Source organism: Brassica napus, chromosome A4, assembly GCF_020379485.1.
Source record: "Brassica napus cultivar Da-Ae chromosome A4, Da-Ae, whole genome shotgun sequence".
Classification (NCBI taxonomy): Eukaryota; Viridiplantae; Streptophyta; class Magnoliopsida; order Brassicales; family Brassicaceae; genus Brassica; species Brassica napus.
This window is the reverse complement of record NC_063437.1, coordinates 18,219,756-18,243,542: the sequence shown is the minus strand read 5'-3', so window position 1 is coordinate 18,243,542 and position 23,787 is coordinate 18,219,756. Positions and strand designations below refer to the sequence as shown.

At 30.7% G+C, this 23,787-nt stretch overlaps 1 protein-coding gene and 1 long non-coding RNA gene across 3 annotated transcripts; both read right to left on the bottom strand.

Moving 5' to 3' along the window:
- Positions 1–696: 696 nt before the first annotated feature.
- On the bottom strand, positions 697–2,651 carry LOC125608311. 2 transcript variants are annotated; one of them, XR_007339250.1, is made up of 2 exons: positions 2,050–2,651; positions 697–896 (listed from the first exon to the last, which is right to left on the bottom strand). It is a non-coding gene; the product is annotated as an uncharacterized LOC125608311 (long non-coding RNA). The 2 variants fall into 2 exon arrangements; XR_007339251.1 differs by having other exon boundaries at positions 697–889.
- Positions 2,652–19,301: 16,650 nt separating this feature from the next.
- LOC106364500 (ethylene-responsive transcription factor ERF038) lies at positions 19,302–20,431 on the bottom strand. The gene has a single exon (XM_013804060.3). The coding sequence runs from the start codon at positions 20,074–20,076 to the stop codon at positions 19,492–19,494; it is 585 nt and encodes a 194-aa protein (XP_013659514.2). The 5' UTR covers positions 20,077–20,431; the 3' UTR covers positions 19,302–19,491.
- Positions 20,432–23,787: the final 3,356 nt, after the last annotated feature.

Here is a 23,787-nt window from a genome sequence, read left to right as displayed (position 1 = left end):
GATAGTAGCATATATATGGTATATTTTAATATTAATATTTATTAGATGATGCTTTTTGCTCATATTTTTTTTATCATTTGTATCTGTTATAGCAAAAAGTCTAAATTAATTTCACCGTGGAATTAATTTCTTAAGTAATTTATAATATTTTAAAAAATTAAGTTGTCAATATTTTTTTCAAATTTTTTATCAAAAAATGTTCAAGATATTTATGTATTTTTATATGGTATATAGTTTAATTTAAAATGATACATATTTTTATATATCTTTTATTTTTGATACTTATTAAATGAGATTTTTAACTTATATTATTTTTTAGTTATTTGTATCATGTCATAACAAAATTTTTAAATCATAGATTACAAAATTTGAATGTGAAACTTTTAACAGTTTTAGTGATTTATACTCGTTTTAAAAAAAAATCAAAATATAATATATAAATAATTTTTTTAATTTTTATTATATGGTTACTATGATTGTTTAATTTATTTTATTAGCTTAAAATTAAACAAATATAATTATAATACACACTTATTTTTATCAAATCTTTATTATTCAAAATCATTAATTATCATATATACTTTAGCCACATTAGGCAATTCCGTAATCTTATTTAAGGAAATAATGAAGCACATTAATAATGTATTTATTGTGGTTTAATAAAAAGTTTATTATATATTTAGATGGACCAACTTATTTCTCTAAGGATTCTAAGAATCATTCTAGTGATGACACGTGGCTACAAAAAATGTTGCAATGTTTCTCAAATAATATATAGGAGATACAATAGAAACTATGTTACACGATCATTGCTCCCTGGACCCTGGACAGTACTGAAACACAATAGATCCATCATACTGAAACAATATATGTTCGATTCTTCAGTTATCTGCACACTTATGAAACACAACACTCAAAAAAACAATCCATATAATATAAGATTTTGAATTTAAACACAAAAATGCAAGAAAGTATCAGAAGATTCCAATGTAACTAAACCAAAGGATACTTATAAGTCTAAAAATTCAAGAAAGTTTCGGAAGATTCCAATATATCACACTATCTAAGATCGTAAGTGAGTCCATCCAATATATTGCTGCCAATTTTGGTCTTTCCACAGTTTGATCGAAAGCATGTATTTTTATTATAACTCAAGAACCGGTTATTTCTTTTGTATGCATGAACCGGTCATATTCGTTTTTGCAATGTGATTAAACCAAAAGGTTTTTTTAAATTGACTACAACTTACGGTGTTAAAACGTAAGTTGAAATTTATTATAGGTTTGTGTAGATTGACTTAATTTAAAATATTTTGGACAATATATATATTTCTGACTATTAAATGTACTTTTTTCTATAATGATTGTTGGTTGTAATCGGGGAATTAGTATGGGTTAGTGGCAATTGATATTGACGAGTATAATATAGAAAGTCTTGAATATGGTTAATGATTCGTTCTCATCATGTATTTCATATATGGCAAACATATTTTTGTGATTGCGCCAGTGATTGGGATACTTTCTTAGATTTATCGTCAAGGCAATATATATGGTAAATGGTATTGTGATTTGGCGTTAATTAGAGTGATTGACAAGTTAAATCACTCACATGATTTGTGCTAATCTTTTCAAAAGATACGCAGAGATCAGTGCTCTGGTTTTAAGCTATATATAAGCCAAGCCAGAGTTAGCACAATTCATCAGAAACCTAAACCACCACATATCTTTCGTAAAACCTCTACTCTTATGATTTAATCTTTCTTGAAGCCTCTACTCTTTATCATTTATATTTTCTTGAGTTGATTCTATATTGTTCTGGATTTCAACTTAAAATCCAGGGATTACTGTCCAATCGGGTTAAAAGAGTCATGACTAAATTGATGGTTTTATATTAATTTGTGTTTTTATGAAAAATTTTGAAATTATAATTTTATTGCGTTATGTTTTCCTCATTAAAGTTGAAATTTTTTTGGTGGATACATAAGTATATCAGTCTAATGTGGACATACGATATGGAGTCTAAATCTGAATCTAAGTTTGAGTGTAATACCTGTATCCGTATCAGTTTTGGAATCATTCAGCCAGCAATCACCAATCCACCGCGTCTCTTCCCCAAAGCCATTTGAGGACAATGATTTGCAGATGAATCAGAGGATCGTCGGGGAAATTTGTTTTTTTTTTCAATGAGATCAATTGAAAAGAAAAAAGAATCAGTAATCGGAAAGAATTGGTGGTAGGGACAAATAATAAGAATACAATATGCTCGGTAGTTCGTAGACGTCTTCTCACCTGTGTTCCTCTGGTGAAATATCTTGATTTTGTTAGAACCCTAATCCTTTTTTGTCCCGAGAGAGTCAATTTGTTATTATTTAATTTATTGCATAATTCATAAAAGAAATGGACTGAATATGTTCAATTTTCAAAAAGTCCATCGTATGTAGTAGGATTTTTGAGTTATCTATTACAATATTGGGCTCTACTATAACAAATTTAGACCCATATTTGGTAATGTAATTATTTGCTAAATATGTTCAGTAACAACAAAGCCCATCATATGTAATTTTTTTAGTTTTTTAACTACGTTCATGGTACAATTGCATCACTATAAACTCTAACTTCCCTGGAGAATTTACTCAAATAATGGACTAACGATATCCATAAATTGTTTATGCGTATAAAATACTCATTTTTTTAATATTAATGCATTAGAAATATTTAGGAGGGGTTATTGGGACATGAATTTTAATGGAATTTGATGATTTCAATAGTTGAGAAGATTTTACAAGTTAACTAGATTTGACAAATTTTATCCAATATTCTTACATAGATTTTCATAACTCGTGTATAAGATTCTATTGATTGTTATTAACTGGTAAAAAATTAATGGTATAATAGGAGAAAAGAAAAAAGAATCATTTCAATTATTAAAAAGACAAAATGTCATTGTACCTTTTAATATATAGATATATAAATAAAAGTTATTTTTTATAATTTTTAAAATATATGGTTTTAAGTTTGAACTTTTTATATAAAAGCTTTCGATTTTTTTTTTCAAATTGTATTTTTTAATTCTTTTTGAATTCGAAAATACTTTTTAAAACTATTTTAATTTTTTTTTTACATTTATTAAATTTTTAATATTTGCTTTCTACTTTTATGTTAAAGTTGTGATTTGTATTATTTCATTGTTCAATTTTGTGTGTTTTTGTATGCGAGTGTATTTTATTGCATAGATTTCAAAAATCTTATGAGTATAGATGATATTCTCAAAGTTTAGTCTTATGAGTTAAAACAAAGAGAATTTACATCCCAATAACAGTAGATTTTAATAGAATCTTAAAATCAATGAAACTAAACTTTTCCAATAACAAAAGATTTTGAGTGGAATTTAAAAGTCATCATCCCAATAACAATGGATTCTAATTAAATTTTAAAAATCCATAAACCAATAACAATGGAATCTCAAAATTTAATAACTTCTCTTGAATTCTTCTACCTTATTGTTTTTCAACTATAAATCTTATATTTGATTACGAGAGTGTGTGGATCATGATTAATTTTTAAACCATTTTTGCGCATGCGTATTTGCTCTCACTTTCCATATATTGCCTAATCGTGAATATTGTTTCCTTAATTGGCGATACAGTAATATTTGACACCATAACCTTTTATAAATTTACACATGTGCTTTCAACCAGTTAGCATACATACATAGAATTGCTGTCCCAGAGAACCAGATCTGCCAGATATGAACAAAAACACCAAAGTTATCGTTTCCATATTTGATGATAGTATTAATGCATTTTTGTTTATGGATCTTAACTGGGCCATATCGTATGTGTTTTGGGTTATTATGATATACTCCTTTCGTTTCAAAATAAGTATCGTTTATTCACATTTCACTTGGATTAAAAAAATAACAAAAAATATACTAATCTACTCTTAGTTATTATACAATTGTTTAAATAAAAATGATTTAACTAAATATTTATTGGTCATTTAAAGGGTTAGAAAGTATAATATGAAAAGTACATTGAAAATATAGAAAGACACTTTTTTGAAACAAAAAAAAACTAAAATAACATTCTTTATAAAACAGAAAGAGTAAATCTTTGTTTTATCAATTATTTTATGTCCATATTGTTACATATAATTCATATTTTTTGAGAAAATTGAATCTTTTTAAATTCTAATAATAAAACAAAAAATCAGGAAAATCACACAATACAAAGTAGCCCAACATGTATTTTGTAAAAATGATAAATTTTATACAATATTTAATTATAGTTCAGATTTTTTCAATGTGTTTTACTATAAACACACTATCCAAATTACGATCTACTACTTTGATTTTTCAATTTTTACATGTGTTTAACATATTACACAACACATTTTATATGTTTTATCCATTGATTTTATGAAAAATATCTAAAATATGTGATATATAATAAAATTCAAATCAAACTCTCATCCCGCGCAAGGCGCGGGTCTTATCCTAGTAAAGGATTATTATTGTTTCATTCACATTTCATTTATATCAACTCAATCTAACATTATTGATTTTACCTGGTTAAAATTATCAATTTTTCCTAGTTTACACCTAGTTTGTGTTCTTGTTTAACTCACTCTCTTGCGTTCAAGATACAAAGATGTGAATGTTAATGAGCACAAACGTGTCCAAAAAGTAGGGTGGTTTAGCCAGAACTTGAGTTTACAACGATTAAGCAGGGTCACTCTGTTTCGCTCTGTTCAGTCCTTGGTGCGAAACCCTCTCAATGCTCTAGAATGTTTCCCTTTAGCCATATAAACTCACAGTTTTTGTAGTATATTAGCTTTGTCTAACCACTTGGCTTATAATAGTCAAGTCAAGCTGTGATAAATAACTATAGTCTGCTTATATTAATTTGCACATAACAAATAGAGACCATAATAGATTTAGTTAGTTTAATAACTTGCCTACAGCCTACGAGACTTGTGAGTGTGGTTCATATTTAGTCTCTACCCTCTTTGTGACTGTAGTCGCTACAAGACTACAAGACAAACCATCATCAGGCAAATCGCAAAAGAATCCTTTGTTTATGGCATTCCTTTTTCAGTAAGGTAATTCTTAGTTAGAACTGTTCAAAGAAGAGTATTTGAGATCATGAGTGTTTAAGTGAGCTCATTTGAGTTGTCACTGAACGAGTTTCCTACAATGAATGTGCTTATAATCTAATCAAGTTATTTTGCTAACTTCAGGTCGATCCATTTCTTTGAAAATAGAAAAATCTTCTCATAGTCTAATATACTTAGCAAGTAATGAATAAAAAAAACATGTATTGGTGTGTTTTATTGAGAAAAAGACTAGGATAACACCAAACCAAGTTTTTGTTCCCAAAGTAGCACTCAAGGCTCAAAGTCAAAAAAATAGGTTTCATTAAAGAGGTAAATATACACTTATACCCATTGGGTTAATTAATCTAAACCTTAGGGTTTAGAGTTAAGGGGTGGAGTTTTGGAATTAGGGTTTAAAATTTTATAAAAAAATAAATACTAAAATAAAAGATAAAAAATTTTAAAACAAAAAGTATTTTTAAATTATAAAAATAAAATTTGAAAAAAAAATTCAAAAAAAAAAAATCGAAAAAAAATTTCAAAAAAAAATTTATAAAAATTTCGAATCTGAAAACATATAATCTGAAACTATATAAAAAAAAAATTTCATTTTTTTATTTTTATTTTATTTATTTTTATTTATTTTTGTTTGTTTATTTAATTTTAATCCAATGGTATTAGAGATATTTTACCCTTTAATGAATGTCATTTTTGAGACATAAACTTCAAAAGGTGCTATTATTGACAATTGCCCTGTTTTATTCCATAAATAATCAACTTTATATAAGAATGCATAAACAAGTCTAGAGACTAAATAACACTTAGAAAATGTTTTTTTATTGACATAAAAGTTTAGAAAAACAAGTAAATGTAAAGTATTATAAAATATGTGTTAAGAAAAAAGAAAGCAAAGTATTATAAAATATAGACTTATGGGTGTGTATGGACTTTCTCAAAACAATATGTTTTTTTTAACAGAAATTCAAAACAATATGTATAAACACAAATCTTTGCTATTTCTGCGGGAACACTTTTTGATAAAGGAACATTAAATGTGTGTGTTCTCTAAAAGTAAAACAATTTTTTCAAAAAAAAAGGTGTTTTCCTGCAGAAATTAGGATATTATTTTAATGCCTACGTAGACATGATTTATATCACAAGTTTATACATATCTGGCGTAGGAACTAGGATGTAGTAGTCCAATAGTTGTGTTGTGTGACCCTGCCTTTCCCTGGTGATGCGAGTAGGTTGGAATTTGGAAATCTACTAAAATCTGACCTGCGTTAGAAAATTATACCTCTGCTGCATTTTTTTTTTTTTTTGAACACGAAATACTTATATTAAAATTAAAGACCCAATGGGCTAAGTCGGTTACAACTGGAGAGATTCTCGACGATAAACTGATAGACGAAAATAACTAAAACATGTCGAAAGATAGATGTGGCTAAGGAGAGAAGAGACCCATAGAGACACTTCACTTGTAGTCCTAAAGCTCGCGTTCGAAGAAACGCACATAGGTCGAAATCGACGTTGAATAGCCCAACTAATGGGTTTTGAAAGCAAGAGTTCCGGGAAACTCCATAGAAGATAACAGCTCCGGTGGGAAAGTCGCAGAGATGACTCTGTGAAGAACCGTCGATGCTTGAGACGGCATAATGTGATGGAGACGCAACAATGACATAGAAACGAGCAAATCTGGCGTGTCCACACTCTTGCACAATAGTTTCTGCGACAAGGATAGGGATGGGGGCACCATAGGGCTGACTCTGTGAAGAACCGTCGATGCTTGAGACGGCGTAGTGTGATGGAGGCGCAGTGATAACGTAACAACATGAAGAACTGGCGAGTCCACACTCTTGCACAGGACCGTAGAGCTGACTATGTGAAGAACCGTCGATGCTTGAGACGGCATTATGTAATGGAGACGCAGCAGTAACATAGTATCGAGAAAATCTGGCGAATCCACACTCTTGCACAATAGATCCAGCGACAAGGGAGAGAGGCGTTATACCGTCGGTTGAAGAGCTATGGATCTTTTGAGCGGTCGTAGCTTTAGACGAAAACTTCACTATGGAAGCTTCGATGGTTGGTGAAGCGGCATACCGGTTCAGAGACGGTGAGATGCAGCGGTGAATCGCGAATCTATACCAAAGAGGAAACCACAAATGTGTTGGAGATGGTGACGAGGTGTTAAAACCGTTTCGATGTGAGCGGTGACTCCATATAAGAAAGTGAGTCGGAGCTTTTAACACCGCGAGATGAAGGGTGAGAGACTGCGGTGGCGTCGAGGTGAGAGTGTCGGAGGAGGACCGGAGTAGATCTACGACGGAGTGGAGTTCAGATCTGATGGATTCAAATCGACAGACAGGGGAGACTTGGCGGCGAGGAGCGGAAGGGAGCGGCGGAGACAGTAGAAGAGAGACGACAGACGGTGACCCCGACATGTACTCCGTCGACGAGATGGGAGGCCTCGAATGACTGAGCCCGTCGAGAGATCTCCGAGGGTTGAAACGAGGCGGTGGTGACGCGGGCTGTCGAGAAGAACCGTACGTATCCATGGAAAGAACCGGAATCAACGAGTTGCAGAAAGAGATGCTGAAGCTTGAAACGAAAATGGAGCAAAAGAAAAGAAGAGAAGCGGAAGCAGAGCGGCGGAGGAGTCGACGCCGACGGCAAGGGGCACCGCCGGCATCAAGAGACATGGCTTGTGGCGGCTTCTCGATTCCCGTGTCTGAGAGGTTTCGTGAGCTAGGGCGATTTCGATTTTCTTCAATTTACCTCTGCTGCATTAGGTGCCAAAATAGGCTGAATTATACATATCCATCTCATTTGTCCAGTGAAAAAAAAAATTGAACCCGAAAAAGAGAGAACAATATAGGTTAAGTTATACCCAGTCACGCACGCCATTTGTGTGCAATGAACATAATAGGTAAATAATACATTTGTCATTTTGTAAGATTCATGATTTTTTTCTAGAATATTATTTTCTCTATAGATGATTTCGTCAGAGATATATCTTCTATAATATATTATTCCTAGTGTATGTCACATATATTAAGGGTGGATTCAGTAAAACAACTAACAAAACTCTATCTGAAGTTTATCGTGCACTTTTGTTAAAATTTCAAAGACAACTTTTCAACATAACATTCTTGTTAAAGCAAAAAAAAAAAAAACAACATTTTTATAAATATTTTTTGTCACAATATAAATATATATTTCCATTGCTTATTTGACAAATTAAATATTAAATATGAAATTAAACCCGGACATATACACGTGTTGTTTCCGTCGATATATAAGACATTAAGACGTAGACAATGAAACATCAATACGCCAAAATTTAGAATCGGACGCATTTTTTTTATTAAAAAAAATCCAAAATATTTTGCTCCCAAATTTGTCATGGCCTCAGTCTCACTGATATTTTATTCGGTCCCCTACTCTTATATCAACTAACTTCATATCATTATAAATATAATTTGGTCACTAAAACGAATATCTAAAAGAGTAAATTCTACCAACTTATAGTGTGGTTTATAGAGAAAACATATACTTGGTGCTCATGCGTTTTAAGAATTTAGACCATCTCCAATATGTATTTCCCTATTTTTTTCCTCTAAAATAAGAAATGTCTATAATAGAGATGAATTTGTCTCCAATGTATTCCTCTATTTTTTCCTCTAAATGGAATATTCTTGATATATTCTTTTCTAATTTTATAAATAGTACATTTTATTTGTGAAAGTTGAAAACCAATCCAATTTAGTTTAAGATGCATAAAATTACTGAATATTTTTATAGAAACTATTATGTAAATAAAAAGTATGATTATATATTTATATAAACAATACATTTTCTCTAAAAAAAAATTATTTTGCTTATAATTGGTTAAGTAAAAAGTTAAAAGATCATTTTGTGAACAAAAAAGTGTGCTTCTATTATAGAGGAATGTTATTTCTTTCTCTAAATATAAAGATGAAAATAGCAATTTCTATTTTACATTAAGAAATATAGTAGAGTTGGAGTGATTTTACTTCTAAATGCTATTATAAGGCAAATATAGAAGTGGGTTGGAGATGCACTCACAAGCAATCCATACGTATTAACAAAACAAATAAATCAAACACAAACTATAACTTTGACTGTGGCAACACGTCTTTGCCCGTGCATCAAGGTTTCATTGTGCCTTTCTTTCCGGGAACTAGCGGCAACTGGAAGCTTAGTCCGCTCGTACCTCTCATTTGGACTATCGACGTTACGCTATCTCAGGTTCATCTTATAGGACATATATACTTTGTAATAGATTCTGGACTTTTCATTATAAATGCTTGTTTAGGTTTCATTTCTGCTTCTCCGCTACTAATTAATTTTGTGTTTCTGTAAAAAACGAAAAATTTGATATAATCAATTTAACATTGTACCAAAAAGAAAAAACTATAACTTTGAAAAATCTCGATCGTCTCTTGAGAACCATCCGAGCCCACTGACCGGGTCCTTACCTTTTATTGACCACATACTGAAACTTGTATAGATTTGTAAAGCGATCTTGACATTTGATATGGCACCAATATCATTTTTTGAACAAAGCTCATATGGCTCCAATATTACATAACTTGATTTATAATAAATTCCATTTTCGTCTTGTTTTGTACGTTCTGTCGATCGTACGTTCATAACATAGCACGTGCTCCTCAGCCCACCATCTCTAACTTCATCTGTATATTCTCTGGACTTTTGGACGTTCCTTCTTCATTTTTTACTTATTTTGTTTATAAATATTTCTAATTGTTTTTATGTAAAGAGAAACATTCGCTAGGACAATATATTCACTTTTTTTTTGATAAACATAATATATCACTTTCATTAGTTCTTTTGTGCCCCTTTTAATTCCAAACTAGTGATTACCGTTGAATATTTAGAGATAGTCTCGTAGTTCGAAAAAAAGTCTCGGTAGTTCATAGCTTTTTTCTCGCAAGTTCGGATAACAAAAGAGAAAGATCGCACTTTTTTTTTTTTTTTTTTTTTGACATCAATAAAAAGAAAACAGACTCATATAGACTCTGTTAACCAAGAGGGTAGCTCTGCATCCATGTGAACGACGAACGACGGTTGGATTCTTGCACTGCGTGCTAGTTTGTCCGCCTGTGTGTTCTGTGTTCTTGGTACATAGATGATCTCCGAGCTCTGAAATCCCGTGCTAAGGGTCTTGATATCTGTCAAGTAGTTTGCAAACGCTGGCCATTCTTCTGGTTCCGAAACCATCTTCACCATTTGAGAACAATCTGTTGCAAATGTGACCCGAAACTGCCGCAAATTCCGCATACATTCCATTGCCCAGATTAGTGATTCAAACTCTGCATGGAGAGGTGAAAGACTGGCTCTTGTGTTTCTTGCACCCATCAAACCGTCAAAACCTGGTAAGGTGCTATACCATCCTTGTCCCGAGAAAATATCGTTTGCCTTCCATGAGCCATCAGAGAAGCACCACCTGCCCGGTCTCACCGGTATGGGAGCCATATCTCTCTGGTGTGCATCATGCTCAGGAATCACCTGTGCATCAGCCCACAGAACAGATTCTGTCTCGGCCTTCCCAAGAGTATCACGAGGATCAATATCCAGATCACTAAATACCTTACTATTCCTTGCTTTCCATATGTACCAAAGTATCCACGCAAATTGATGATCATCCATCTTTGGAGTAACGCGCCAAAATAGATGATCTATGTTTGCGTAGAGTGATTCCGTTGGAAAGATTGCAGGATTAGATGGAATCTTAGAAAGCGCCCATGTCTGAATTGCCGGTGGACATTCAAAAAAGACATGGTTTATAGATTCCTCTGGAGCCCCACATCGAGCACAACAGATATCTCCTTGCATCCCTCTTGCCTGCAAATTTTTCCTAACCGATAGACATCCAGATAATATTTGCCACAGAAAATGCCGGAGTTTCGGTGGGCAACGAAGTTTCCAGCAGAAGGCCTTGAGTGAATCTACCGTGGGTCCGTAGGTCTCTGCCTGAGATTGCTGATCTGGGTATACCCGTTCCACCTGATAACCTGATTTAACCGTATACCGTCCATTTTTCGCAAAGTGCCATCCATCTCTATCTGCCATCTGAGACCTACTCAGTGGTATACTTGTAATGATTTTCACGTCTTCAGGATCCACCAAGGTGTGAAGAGCATGTAAATTCCATGAGCGTGAGTCTGGATCTATGAGCGAGTCAACTGTAAGGTCTGGGTAAAGAGAAGATTGGTTTTGATTTGCTGGTCTCGGGCGAGTGGTTGGGAGCCATGGATCATTCCATACGGATATGGTTGATCCTGATCCCACCCTTTTAATTAGTCCTTTGCTTACCAGAGATCTAGCAGAGATAATACTCCTCCACCCATAGGATGGAGAGTAGGAACGAATCGGATCCAGGGGTGATGCATTCCTGTAGTACCGACCCTTAAACACGCGGGCAAACAACGTGTTCGGCTTCTCAATGAGTCGCCATAACTGTTTACCCAGCATTGCTGTATTAAAATCCATTATGTCCTTAAAACCCAGACCACCCTGGTCCTTAGGCGCACAAACTTTATCCCAGGATTTCCAGTGCATACCTCTTGTGCTTCCCCCAGGGCTCCACCAAAATCTAGCCACAACACTAGTAATTTTCTTCGTATTTGCTTTGGGCAAGCACAAGATAGCACTAATCAGAATCCTGATGATTTGATTTAATTAATTTATGATTTGTATATATAAAGAATGGGAGATGCAACACTGGCAAGTTCATTTCGGATATATGTAAAAGAGTCAGTGCAGTGCCATATTCGAAAATATAATATCGGTATATGTAATATAATTTTAAGAGTAAACTAGATCTTGAGTCGCACAACCCCACGGATGTTTGTTTTCATTTTTATATACATAGATATTTATTTTATATCATTAGTAGTATATATTTTTAATGGTAATCATATACTTGAATGTTTATACAACTATTTCAAATAAAATAATTTTATAATTTCTTTGTTTTAATTAATCAATTGTTTAAAATTGTATGTGTTTATCATTTTTTATTACATATTTATTTTATTATATTTGTATTTGGTTATTAAGAAAATTAATATATTCATAAGAAAATATATTTTAAACCTATTTTGTGTATAATTGAAATTAAATTCTGACCCGTCTTTCAAAAAAAGATTTCTTTTACTAATATTTTTTTACGCTTATTCATTTTAGATGATATATCATTGTATATACAAAAGTCTAAGATATGTTAATATTTAGATATGTATTATAAAGTTTTCTAATTTTAAACTGCTATGTCATAAATAGTATATATTTTTAACATAAATATTTTATATATATGAAAATAAAATTTATCATTTTAATATACTTTTATCGTATTTAGCTCAATATAATAATTGTATTTTAACTTGATGATTATTTATAAAGTAGATAAAAATAGGATCAAATTTTAATTTTTCATTTTATAAACAAAAATTTAATATATATTAATGCATTATAGTAGTTCATTGCTAGTTACAAAATTAGTGAAAATATTTAAATAAACTTTTTGAAAATTAGGATATCGTTAAAATACTTTTAAATAGATTTATTAGAAATTTTGAAATATAATATAAATTTGTATTTAATATGAAAAGATATCATGATTAAAATAGTTACAATTTTTTTATATTAATAGCTTTAATGAAATACATGTTAATTTTTATTTATATATTATATATTTTGCTAAAGTTGACCCGTCTTAACAACATATTATATTTTTAGTTTTGAATATAAATATTTTATGTTTATGAAAATAAAATATATATATTTAATACAATTCTATTATATTTGGCTCAATGTAATAATTTTGTCTAATATGATTGATTATGATTAAACAACAGATAAAAATAGGATATATTTTTTTTATCATTTTAAAAACGATAACTGAATATATTAATATATAATAATAATTCAAAACTAATTTATAATAATGTTTCAAAAATAATTTCGAAATCAGTGAAAATATTTAATTTTTTTATGAAAAAGAAGATCTTGTGAAAATCTTTTAAAACAAATTTGTTAGATTTTTTAAATAAATATATTTATATTTAAAATTAAAAGACATCAAAAGATATTATGATTAAAGCAGTTCAATGATTGTATATATTATTACTTTTAATAAAATTTATAAATGATGTTCCAAATTAAAGAAAAAACATACATGAAAGAAGTCATAATTTCTATTTTAATAGATAAAATAATTCTATCTATATACGTCCAACCAGTGGCAATTGAAGAAGATTTTTTTGACTAGGTGCATAATTAATTTTAAAATAAAAATACTATAGGTGTGACTGTAAAGTGAAATTACGTTTCCACCTGTTTACTCTAAAAATGAAAATAACAAAAATAAATTATTCCTTCACTTTAAACAAGTGGAAAAGTTAACTCCAATTTTTAAAATTTTATTTACTCTCTTTTCCACTTCATATTTCCACCATTTTACTATGTCATTAACCAATCACACTATATATAAAATATCAAACCTCAGTAAATAGTGGATCCACTACACGGTTATAACCGATTCTCTAATATAATTATAGTGATTTTGACAAAAAAATATATATAATATTCATATTTATAGGTGTACGTGCATCTTTAACTGATTGGTTATCAACTAGAATAAAGCAGTGAAAAATCATGAAAATAAGAGAGAAAAAATATATAATAAAGTTGGAGTAAACTTTTCATCTTATTAAAAATTAATGTAAGATCATTCTACTTCTACTATTTTCTCACTTTTTATAGTAAATAAGGTGGAATCATATTTCACTTGATTAACTGAAATTATAATAAATTAGCTGAAATAATTTTTCACCTATTTTAGTTTACTCTAACTCTACCCTAAAATCATACCTACAGAGTAGTTTTGCCTATGTGTTAAGTTTCTTTTAAAATTATAAGCTATAACTTAAAGTTTTAGACTAATTAATTAATATTTTTTTAATTCAGATTCGAGCGTTCTATTTGCACATGATAAAAGATGATAAAAGATAACATCGAAGAGTTGTTAAATATCACATATGCTTACGTATATTTAGTTATACTATCAGAAGTATAATTATAAAAAATAGTGGGACTGAGGAATAAGGGTGATGTATCATTTCGCCTAAGGTTATTTCTAACCTAACGCTAAAATATCATTTTAGTGTAAGTTTTACACTAAATCCTCTCTTACATAATTCTTAAATCACAGTATTTTAGTATAAATTTGGTAAGTTACATTCCATATCAAATTTAGCGTGTTACTATTTACCGTATTAAATACTTTTTACTTATTTCTATCAATAAAATATTAAATTAAATAAATTTTGGTGATAAATAAATATAAATAATAAAATAAATATATGAAATCAATATATGTGATATATTAAAATAGTTTATTTTGATTTATTATTTTAATATTATTAAATTTTAAAATAGTAAATATTTATTTAAACAAATATTTGATTGTGATGTATTTTTGTGCAATATAATAACATAATAATTTTATTTATTATATATATTAAGTAATATCAAAAGTACTAACTTAATAATATAAAAATCAAAATGATGTAAAATTTGGTGTTATAGTTGAAATTCTCTTATAGTGTTAAAACTACACTATAATGGTATTATGGGTTGAAAATACCTCAAATTCATGAAATTACATATGTTTGATTCAGTAATCACGGTGAATAATGTGTCGCGGGAGTCGGGTTAATAGTCGAACTATTGACTTGTCTGAATAATCAGCCAGTATGTCGAAATGGAGAAAAGAATATATTTATAGAAAAGATGGAATATAAGAATCTAGACATCTAGACATCTAGTCACCTAGGATTCTCCAGCTTGTGTACGTTATCGTTGGATATATCACATCAATATGTTTTAATCTTGAATGTTTTTCAAACAAATATAACAAATTGACTTGTTTAAAAAAAAATCACTCGTCCTACCAAGGTACCTTCGTCCATCATGTTTCAACTTGATTAGTAAGTATATACGTACCTTTATAGGGCTTTCTTACCATATATATCAAAAGAAAAACTTTTGAGAGAATGTTGTCGAATATGATATATGTTAATGTCTTTTTCTAACACATATGTTTTGGTAAAATTCGAATACACATTTTCTTGTCCTAAACTATTTTAATAATTAATTTAAACAAACAATTTAAAATAAAATTGCATAAATATATTAAAATAACACTCAACTTGATATTTAATATTTTAAATTGTAATTTTAATGTACCCTTTAATGTATTGGAACATATTTTCTTTGTTTTCTTGAAACAAATGTTTAGTTTCACTAATAATCATAGTTTTAATCTATTAGTAATTTGTTATGTCTGTTTAGGGTCAAGTATCAAACAATAACTACTTATAAAAAATTATATCCCATGTAAACAATTTCATGATATTATAAAAATGAATTGTATCTATATCTAAATTACAATATAATATTTTCTATTTTTTTTGATGATTCGTCCTTGTAACAAACAACAACAATGTAGGAAATCTTTCAAAAAAAAAAAAACAAACAACAACAATGGTAAAAAAACAATGGTAAAAAACTACATGGCTGAAACAAAAAAAATGTGGAAAATCTTTCAAATTTTATTATTCTACATTGCTCTCTATCTAACTACTGGACAGTCAACACGAGTGCATCAAATTCTTGGTTGGCCAACAAACTAATCAAGATACGAGGAAAAATATATACATGGATAAAACTGCGAGTTGGGAATGGAGTGAACTGTCGCTTATGGATTGATAATTGGTAGTGCTTGGATCGCTGAAAGACTACTTTGCATCTACTTCGTCTTCAAGACAGGGTATTCCTCTACGTGCTACTCTGTCGGATTTAAACAGAGCTGGAAATTGGATTCTTCCTCAGCCTCGATCGGATGCAATGTTGCAAGCGCATATCGGTTTGACAATTATATCACTAGTGGAAGAAGAAGACATCTATGAATGGGTTGTTACAGGATTGCCTACCGGAAGGTTCAAAACCTCGTTGATATACTGGAAGCTGAAGGGAGAAGAACCAATTCCTTGGTAGAAGGTAGTATGGACTAAGGGCGGGATTCCAAAACAAAGCTTTCTGACATGTATGTTTATCTTGAATAGGTGTCCAACTAAAGATCGACTTCAGAGTTGGGGATTGGTTGTTGACTCCAAATGATTACTCTGCAATTTGGAGGACGAAAATCGAGATCATTTGTTCTTCAGATGCTCTTACTCATGGTGGGTATGGTATGAGATCTCTCGTCGCTGCTCTATCGTACCTTCACCAGTGTGGGAGGACATACTTAACCAGATGATCTTTCTTCGAGAAAATAAGCTTTTCAAGCGCTTAGTTCTTCTATGTTGGCAAGGAGTGATCTACTCTCTTTGACGAGAAAGGATTCAAAGACTTCACAGCCATCGATTTCAGACTTCAAATTTCATCATTGTTAACCTGAATTGACTAATCAAGGATAGGATTCTCAGCTTTAGAACTACATATCCATCAATCTCCTCCTCTCTCATGCAAATGTGGGTGAAGATGGAAGTGACTCTTTGATCTCTGACTTCCGGTATTCCTCGGCGTAGCCCATCAAATTACTGTTTTGATCTAAAATATGAGGTTTTAACTATGGGTTTTTATGGGTTGGACCATTTAGTGTAGGAGTGACAATATCTTTATGTTTGTAAAAAATTTTCTTTTTTTTTGCAATTAAATATGAATACCTTAAATGAAAAAAAATGGTAAAAAACATATACATACAGGACTCTTTTGAACTCTTACACGACTAATTATTATACAATATTTAATGGTCTAGCGAAATTTTTTAAAAAAGATAAATGAAACAACCCGATGGTGGCCTGCGTAGAATACACATATGGAAAGAAGAATCAAACCTCAGTAATCTACCAAACACTGTTGCCATTATTTGACGATGATGTTGATTTGACGTGCGCCATGTTGTCGATGCAACGTGCGGCTCACATCCAAACACAAAGGCACGTACCTCTGTTACATATAGGACAAATTAATAAAACAACCTTCATAATCGTTTATTAACCAATCATAAAAACGATATTAACTAGTGGTATTAAATGGTACATTACGTATTTTGTATACATTTTTATTATTTTATTTCGTATTTTAACTTCGTGTTAATAGAAAAATCACTAGTTCAACTTAAATTACCAGTCAAATCATTCAATCTAAATCACGTTAGTAATATCAAGAAAACTCCAAAATAGTCTATACTGTTGACCGAAGATTTGTGAAAGTTTGTGAAAGTACTTGAATCGTTTTCTGGTTTCTATACAGTTGAAATATGAAAATGTATGCAAAACAAATTAAAATATATTGTCAAAATAAAACTATAAGATATTGTAAAAATAAAACTATAACAATATTATGAAATATTAGCCTTCAAATGAAAATAGTCCCAACAAAAAGGACATTGAATACATAGCATTAAATAAAATGGGCCAATGGGTCAATTCATCTCCAACTTTATGAGGGCCAATAAGCTCACGGCCAAAAAAAAAGAAGTAGAAAATCGAATTAATTAGGAAACTGGAAAATAACATAAAAAATCAATATAAATCCCTTATATATTAAAGGAGAAGCAATGTAATAAATGCATTCACACTATAATAGACACGTGGCAGTCTCACAATGATTTGATAATAAATATGATAACGTGTTAACACTATATTCATAAATGTGTTCGCACTATGTACTTTGCGTTTTTTTAAATATAAAACTTACTTACATGGTTCCAATAAAACTCTGGATTTTTCGGTTCGAATAAAGATAGATAATGAATCAAAAGCTAAACTATATATATATATATTTTTTATTGCTACGGATAAAATTGAGCAAAATATTCATAAATTTTGATTTGATTCGTTATCCGTTTTGATTTGAACCAAAAAATCTGGATATCCGTAACTCTACGAAACAAATCAAATACTAAAATACAATATCCAAAAAAAAAGCAAATCACAAATACCAATATTTTTAGGAACAAATATAAAGTAAAAGTGATATAAAGTATAATATATATAACATATATATATATATATATATATATAATTCTCTTTTCCTTTTTTTTAAACTATTATATGTTTAGAAACTATAATATGAAACTATTGGTCCGACATGACGACTATTTAAAATTCATAACATGAAAATAAATAAGTAACATTAATTTTTGGTTTATACCGAAAAAACTAAAAAAAATCAAACATTTTAACCAAAACAAAAATGAATATTAATTTTAAATAATAGTTATATTTTAGAAGATTAAAAACAAAAACAAAACTTAAAACCGAACCAATATCCAGTTTAAACAGATTTAATATCTTTTTATTCAAAATAGCAAAACTAATAATCACATTCCGCGCAAGGCGCGGATTATTACCTAGTAATAAAATATTTGAGAGTTCTAGCCCCAATTTAGCTTTTTGATGATTAAGAGATTTTGAACCTGTAGACCTTTATATTCTTTTACGATGAAGTACTAAATATATAATTTATTTATAAAATAGGTTAAAACATGTAACTTCCAAATTAGATGAATTCAATTTTTGTATAAAATTAATGTTTATGCTGTATGACTTTGCTATATTATGGGTTGCATTGTGATTAGTAGATAATTAGTGATGTTTATGTTTAGAAAATATAGAAAATTATATTCTTAACTTTTGTGTATAATCCTAAAACATCATCTAATAAAAATAGGGAAGTGTTAGATAATTTATAAATTTTTTCCAATAAGCAACTCTTCGATGGTAATTTCATCCAGTTTCACATTTTTGTATCTTTGGCTGCTACATTCTATTAAGCTCAAAAATACGACGTCATTTCATTTTCTAAAAGATTAAATACGGTCGAGTTACTATTTGTAATTTATGGTCTAGCCTAACTTATTTCTATTTTGATTAGATAGATGCATTAATGTTACAGAGAAAGGAAATCACATATCTATTCATATGCATATATTGGAGAAAAGAACTATATGTCAGAACCTAAAAGTAAATGTAGGGGTCAGAAACATAAATCTAAAAAACTTTAGGAAAAAAACAGGGCTAGAATACAAACATGGGAGTATGGGGACTTTGTCAGTTGTCACTGACTCACTGACGTCCACATTTCCACAAAAACACATAACCTTTTAACATTGTCACACATTTTCCCACTTATAAATTTTAGAAAAAAAGAGAACAAAACAAGTCAAGCATAAACCGTTCATTAATTATACAATTTGGATCAACCGGTGAATTTTTTTAACGTCAAAAAGTTTTCACATGAGAAAAATACAATACGTACAAGACGACAGCATCTTTGTTTTCTAGTAACTTCCCGTGAAGAAAGGTTCTTCGTAAGGTAAGCTGTCCCAAAAGCCGTCGAGTTTGTGGTTCACGTCGAGCAAGAGATCAGGTAGATCAGAGAACGCGTCATCGGCTATTGCGGTCATAGCCGGAGACGGCAGCGACGTCTCTACCTCTATATCAACGGCGACGGCAGCGGCGGCGGCGGCGGCCGCTTGGATGTCTTTAGGGTTGGCGCTAGCCGGTCTAGGGAAGTGGTAAGCTAGCTCCGGGAAGTTGAGGTGAGCAGAGCGGCCTTTTATAGCTAAAGCGGCCACGTCGTGAGCACGCGCCGCCTTCTCCGCCGTGGAGAACGTACCAAGCCAGATTCTTGATTTCTTTCTTGGCTCTCTTATCTCGGAGACCCACTTACCCCATTGTCGCATTCTCACTCCTCTAAAACTTGGAGGCTTTGAAACAGCCTTTTCATCATTGTCTTTCTTGACTCTTTTCTTCTTAGGGTTATTACTATTCACTGTTCTCTCCGCTGTCGCCTGCGCCGGAAGGTCTTGAAAAATCCTCGGGCAGTCGTCAGGATGTGATTCCGACGAAGATGAGTGATCCATCAATATGGTTTTTTTTTTTCCTTTTAATACAAGAGATTAAATGTAATGAAAGAGAAGGGAAAGAGATTTGGGTTTCTTGGCTAAGTGTGAGGGTAGAAAAGAGGTTTTGTTTGAGAAGAATAGGTCAGTGTGAGTTGTTATTATATACATCCAAATTTGGAGGTTGATTTTCCTTTGTAGGCTATACCTAAAATGTGTTTATACGTATTCAATACACATTATACTTAGCCATTTGGAATTTTCAGTCTATATATGTATACGTATTCAGTATACAGTATATAAAACGTAGAAATTTGGATTCAGTCTATAAATAAATGTATACGTACTCAGTACAGATTGTACATAGACATTTGGATTTTTAGTCTATAGTTATATATATACCCTCTCCAATAGTGAAAAGAAGGAAAAAAAAAACACTCTCTCTATATATCAGTGGAAGTGTGGAACTAAAAAAAAATTCTTGTATGTTTGGAACCATGGTATTTTTAAGTTTAATATGAATATATTTTAATTAGTGGATAATGTACATACAAATTAAATAAATATGCTAGGAGGTAACTAGTTATAATATTTTAATATATTTGATTGTTAAACATTTAAGAAATAATGATATGAATGCATTTTGAATGAACGATTAAATATATCGGTATAATAATAAATAACAGTATGATAAGAGACAATAATTTATTAATGTTTTGGATTTCCGATTGATAAAAAGTGGTAATGTCTTGAGTAGTATATGATAAATCACAGTATCAGAAGCTAGAATGAGAATATAAGATTAATTTAGCCCACAATTTTTGGTGATTCCATTTAGTTAAGAACTGATTAATCCATACACAGCTCGGCGTTTGGACATTTTGAGCACCAAAATAGTGGACTTTTTATTTATTTTTAAAATGATGCAATTAGCCTCGTCTTCGGAGTCAAACTAAATTAATCAACTCAAATGTTAAGTGCAAAGCATTGTGTTTAAAAGCAATTGGTTAACGGGTTTTCATAAAAGCAAATTACTCCATATTTAACATCCATATTTGGCGTCTAACTTCGATGCTATCCGACTTTGTCGAGTTTCTACAGTCGAGTCATATTTTTATACATTTTTTTACGTCGAGTCATTGATGGTGAATATAACAGTGTTCACATGGCTTAGGAATTTTTGAGGTGTTTGTCGAGTTTCTACATGAAGGATTAACTATACGCATTTACGTACGATTACGTGGATTGAAAAGTAGACTATTATAATTGATCCACACCAAGAAACAAAATAGTTTAAAGCATTAAAACAGCCAGAGGTCCAATCTTATTTTGATTGACCTGCCACGGATTTGTTGGAAAGGTAAGAAGGAAAATCAATCAAGTCACTAAAAATGTTAGTTTTGAGTCTTTCGACACATGATAAATATGGCTTTCATTAAGATAAATACCGTCTGAAGCCGTTGAATATGTCTATTACACATAGAAAGAGGCCTACTGAGTTAGGTTTGCAATTTTGCGATTAAAACTGGAACAAAACGTGTGTTTAAGTGATCAATTTGACTACAACAAACAACCGCATAAGAAGAAGTTTTTTACAAGGTACATCAGATGTTATAAACAATAAAACCAAATTGACGATAAAATATACTACCAACTACCAAGTACACAAGATGTTGCAAAAGTTCACTTTAGAATCTCATCCCGTCGCTTCATGCATATTTACATAGATTATACAAACTTTCATGCATATATGATGTCATTTCATTTTCGTCATTGGCTCTTGTGTTAAACAAGACTAAAGACATATGTAAGCTGTCATAGGTAATTTTAAGTAGGATGTCGTAACTACTTCCACTACTAACCATCTGACATTTTTTAAAGGAAATTAATACGAATCCATTTTAATTATTTATTTTTATCAATGTTGGAGGATCTAGAAAGAAGACAACCGTTGGTTAATTACATTAATATCACAATAAAAATTGTATATGCAATTTAACTAAATATATAATATATATGTAAGTACCTAATTCGGGAGTAATTCTTGGGTTCACCCCCTAGGGTGAACCTATAGGTTCACTGACCAATAGTATTTGAGTATTTGATATTTGATATCTTTTAAAAAAGGAAACAACATTGAATTTCCAAATAAGATTATCTTTTTAAAATAAAACAATAAAAATACATAAAAATAGTTACAAAAAATAAATAAATAAATATTTTTAAGTCTTCAGCAAAATACTAAACCCTATACCCTAAATCTTAAACCCTAAACCCTATACCTTAAACTTTGGATAAACTCTAAACTTTTGAAAATCCTAAACCCTAAATCATACATTAAAAACTAAATTTTAATAACACTAAACCCTAAATTCTAATCACTAAACCCTAAACCCTTGGGTAAACCCTAAACCCTTGGGTAAACCCTGAACCCTTGGATAAATCATAATCTCTAGAGTTTAATTTTAAATATTTTTGATTTACAGTTTATGATTTATCCAAGGGTTCAGGGTTTACCCAAGGGTTTAGGGTTTAGTGATTAGGATTTAGGTTTAGTGTTATTAAAATTTAGTTTTTAATATATGATTTAGGGTTTAGGATTTTCAAATGTTTAGAGTTTATCCAAAGTTTAAGGTTTAGGGTTTAGGGTTTAAGATTTAGGGTATAAGGTTTAGTATTTTGCTGAATACTTAAAAATATTTATTTATTTATTTTTTGTAACTATTTTTATGTATTTTTATTGTTTTATTTTAAAAAGATAATCTTATTTGGAAATTCAATGTTGTTTCCTTTTTTAAAAGATATCAAATATCAAATACTCAAACACTATTAGTTGGTGAACCTAGAGGTTCACCCTAGGGGGTGAACCCAAGAATTACTCCTAATTCGGTTATCAATTCCACCACTAGTTCTTAAAATCGTTTGAAACTTTATGGGTTGAAAAAGCTAATAAACGGGTAAGTAGTGGGTTAATGGTTTTCACATAAGAAAAAGTTGTTCGGTAAGTTTGGTTAGGGATCAAATAATCTCGAACATGAAATATAATTATTTAATCATTTTGTTAGTCTAAATGATCTTACATCTTAAATCTTTTAGAAAAGAGGATGAATAGACTAATCTTAATGGCTTCATTCATTACAAAAAGAATTAATTGGTTGTTAAAATCCCTAATCACCTCCTGAGCCTGAGTGTAAAAGCAAAACTAACAGAAGGCAAAAACAAAGGGTACCACATAGAACTTCATATGAGTTGACGATTATAAAACTGGAGATTAACATTATGAAAACTGTACGTGTATGAAACCGTATGTGGTGTAAATGTATTCATGGTACCCATCAGGGACCACCGAGAGTCATAAAGTGGATCCTTTATTGGTTCCTCGAACAGTTTAGGTAAACGTTTCCGTCATAGCGGCTCACCGCAGAGGCAAGATAGTGGTCTGTGTAGTCAAATGCGTCCACGACAGCGACAGCTTTTGGTGAAGCTGGTGGTCGGCAAGTGATTTGTACTAAGGAAATCGCAAGGTGTTTGTGAAGGAGACGGACTACACAGATTCTTCAGCTGATTCTTCACTCCTTTCTTTTTATATTTCCCTCTATTTTAGCTATAAACCTGTGAATTTTAACTAATTATGATTTTTATTTTATGATAACAAGAAGAACCCGGGGTTTCTTGCTATTTAAGGTATATACATTAATTGAAATCATAATGAGAGGACTTGAACCATGGTCC

Bases quoted from the DNA above. Each gene is read 5' to 3' on its own strand.
- LOC106364500 (XM_013804060.3), bottom strand. From the start codon at position 20,076: ATGGATCACTCATCTTCGTCGGAATCACATCCTGACGACTGCCCGAGG.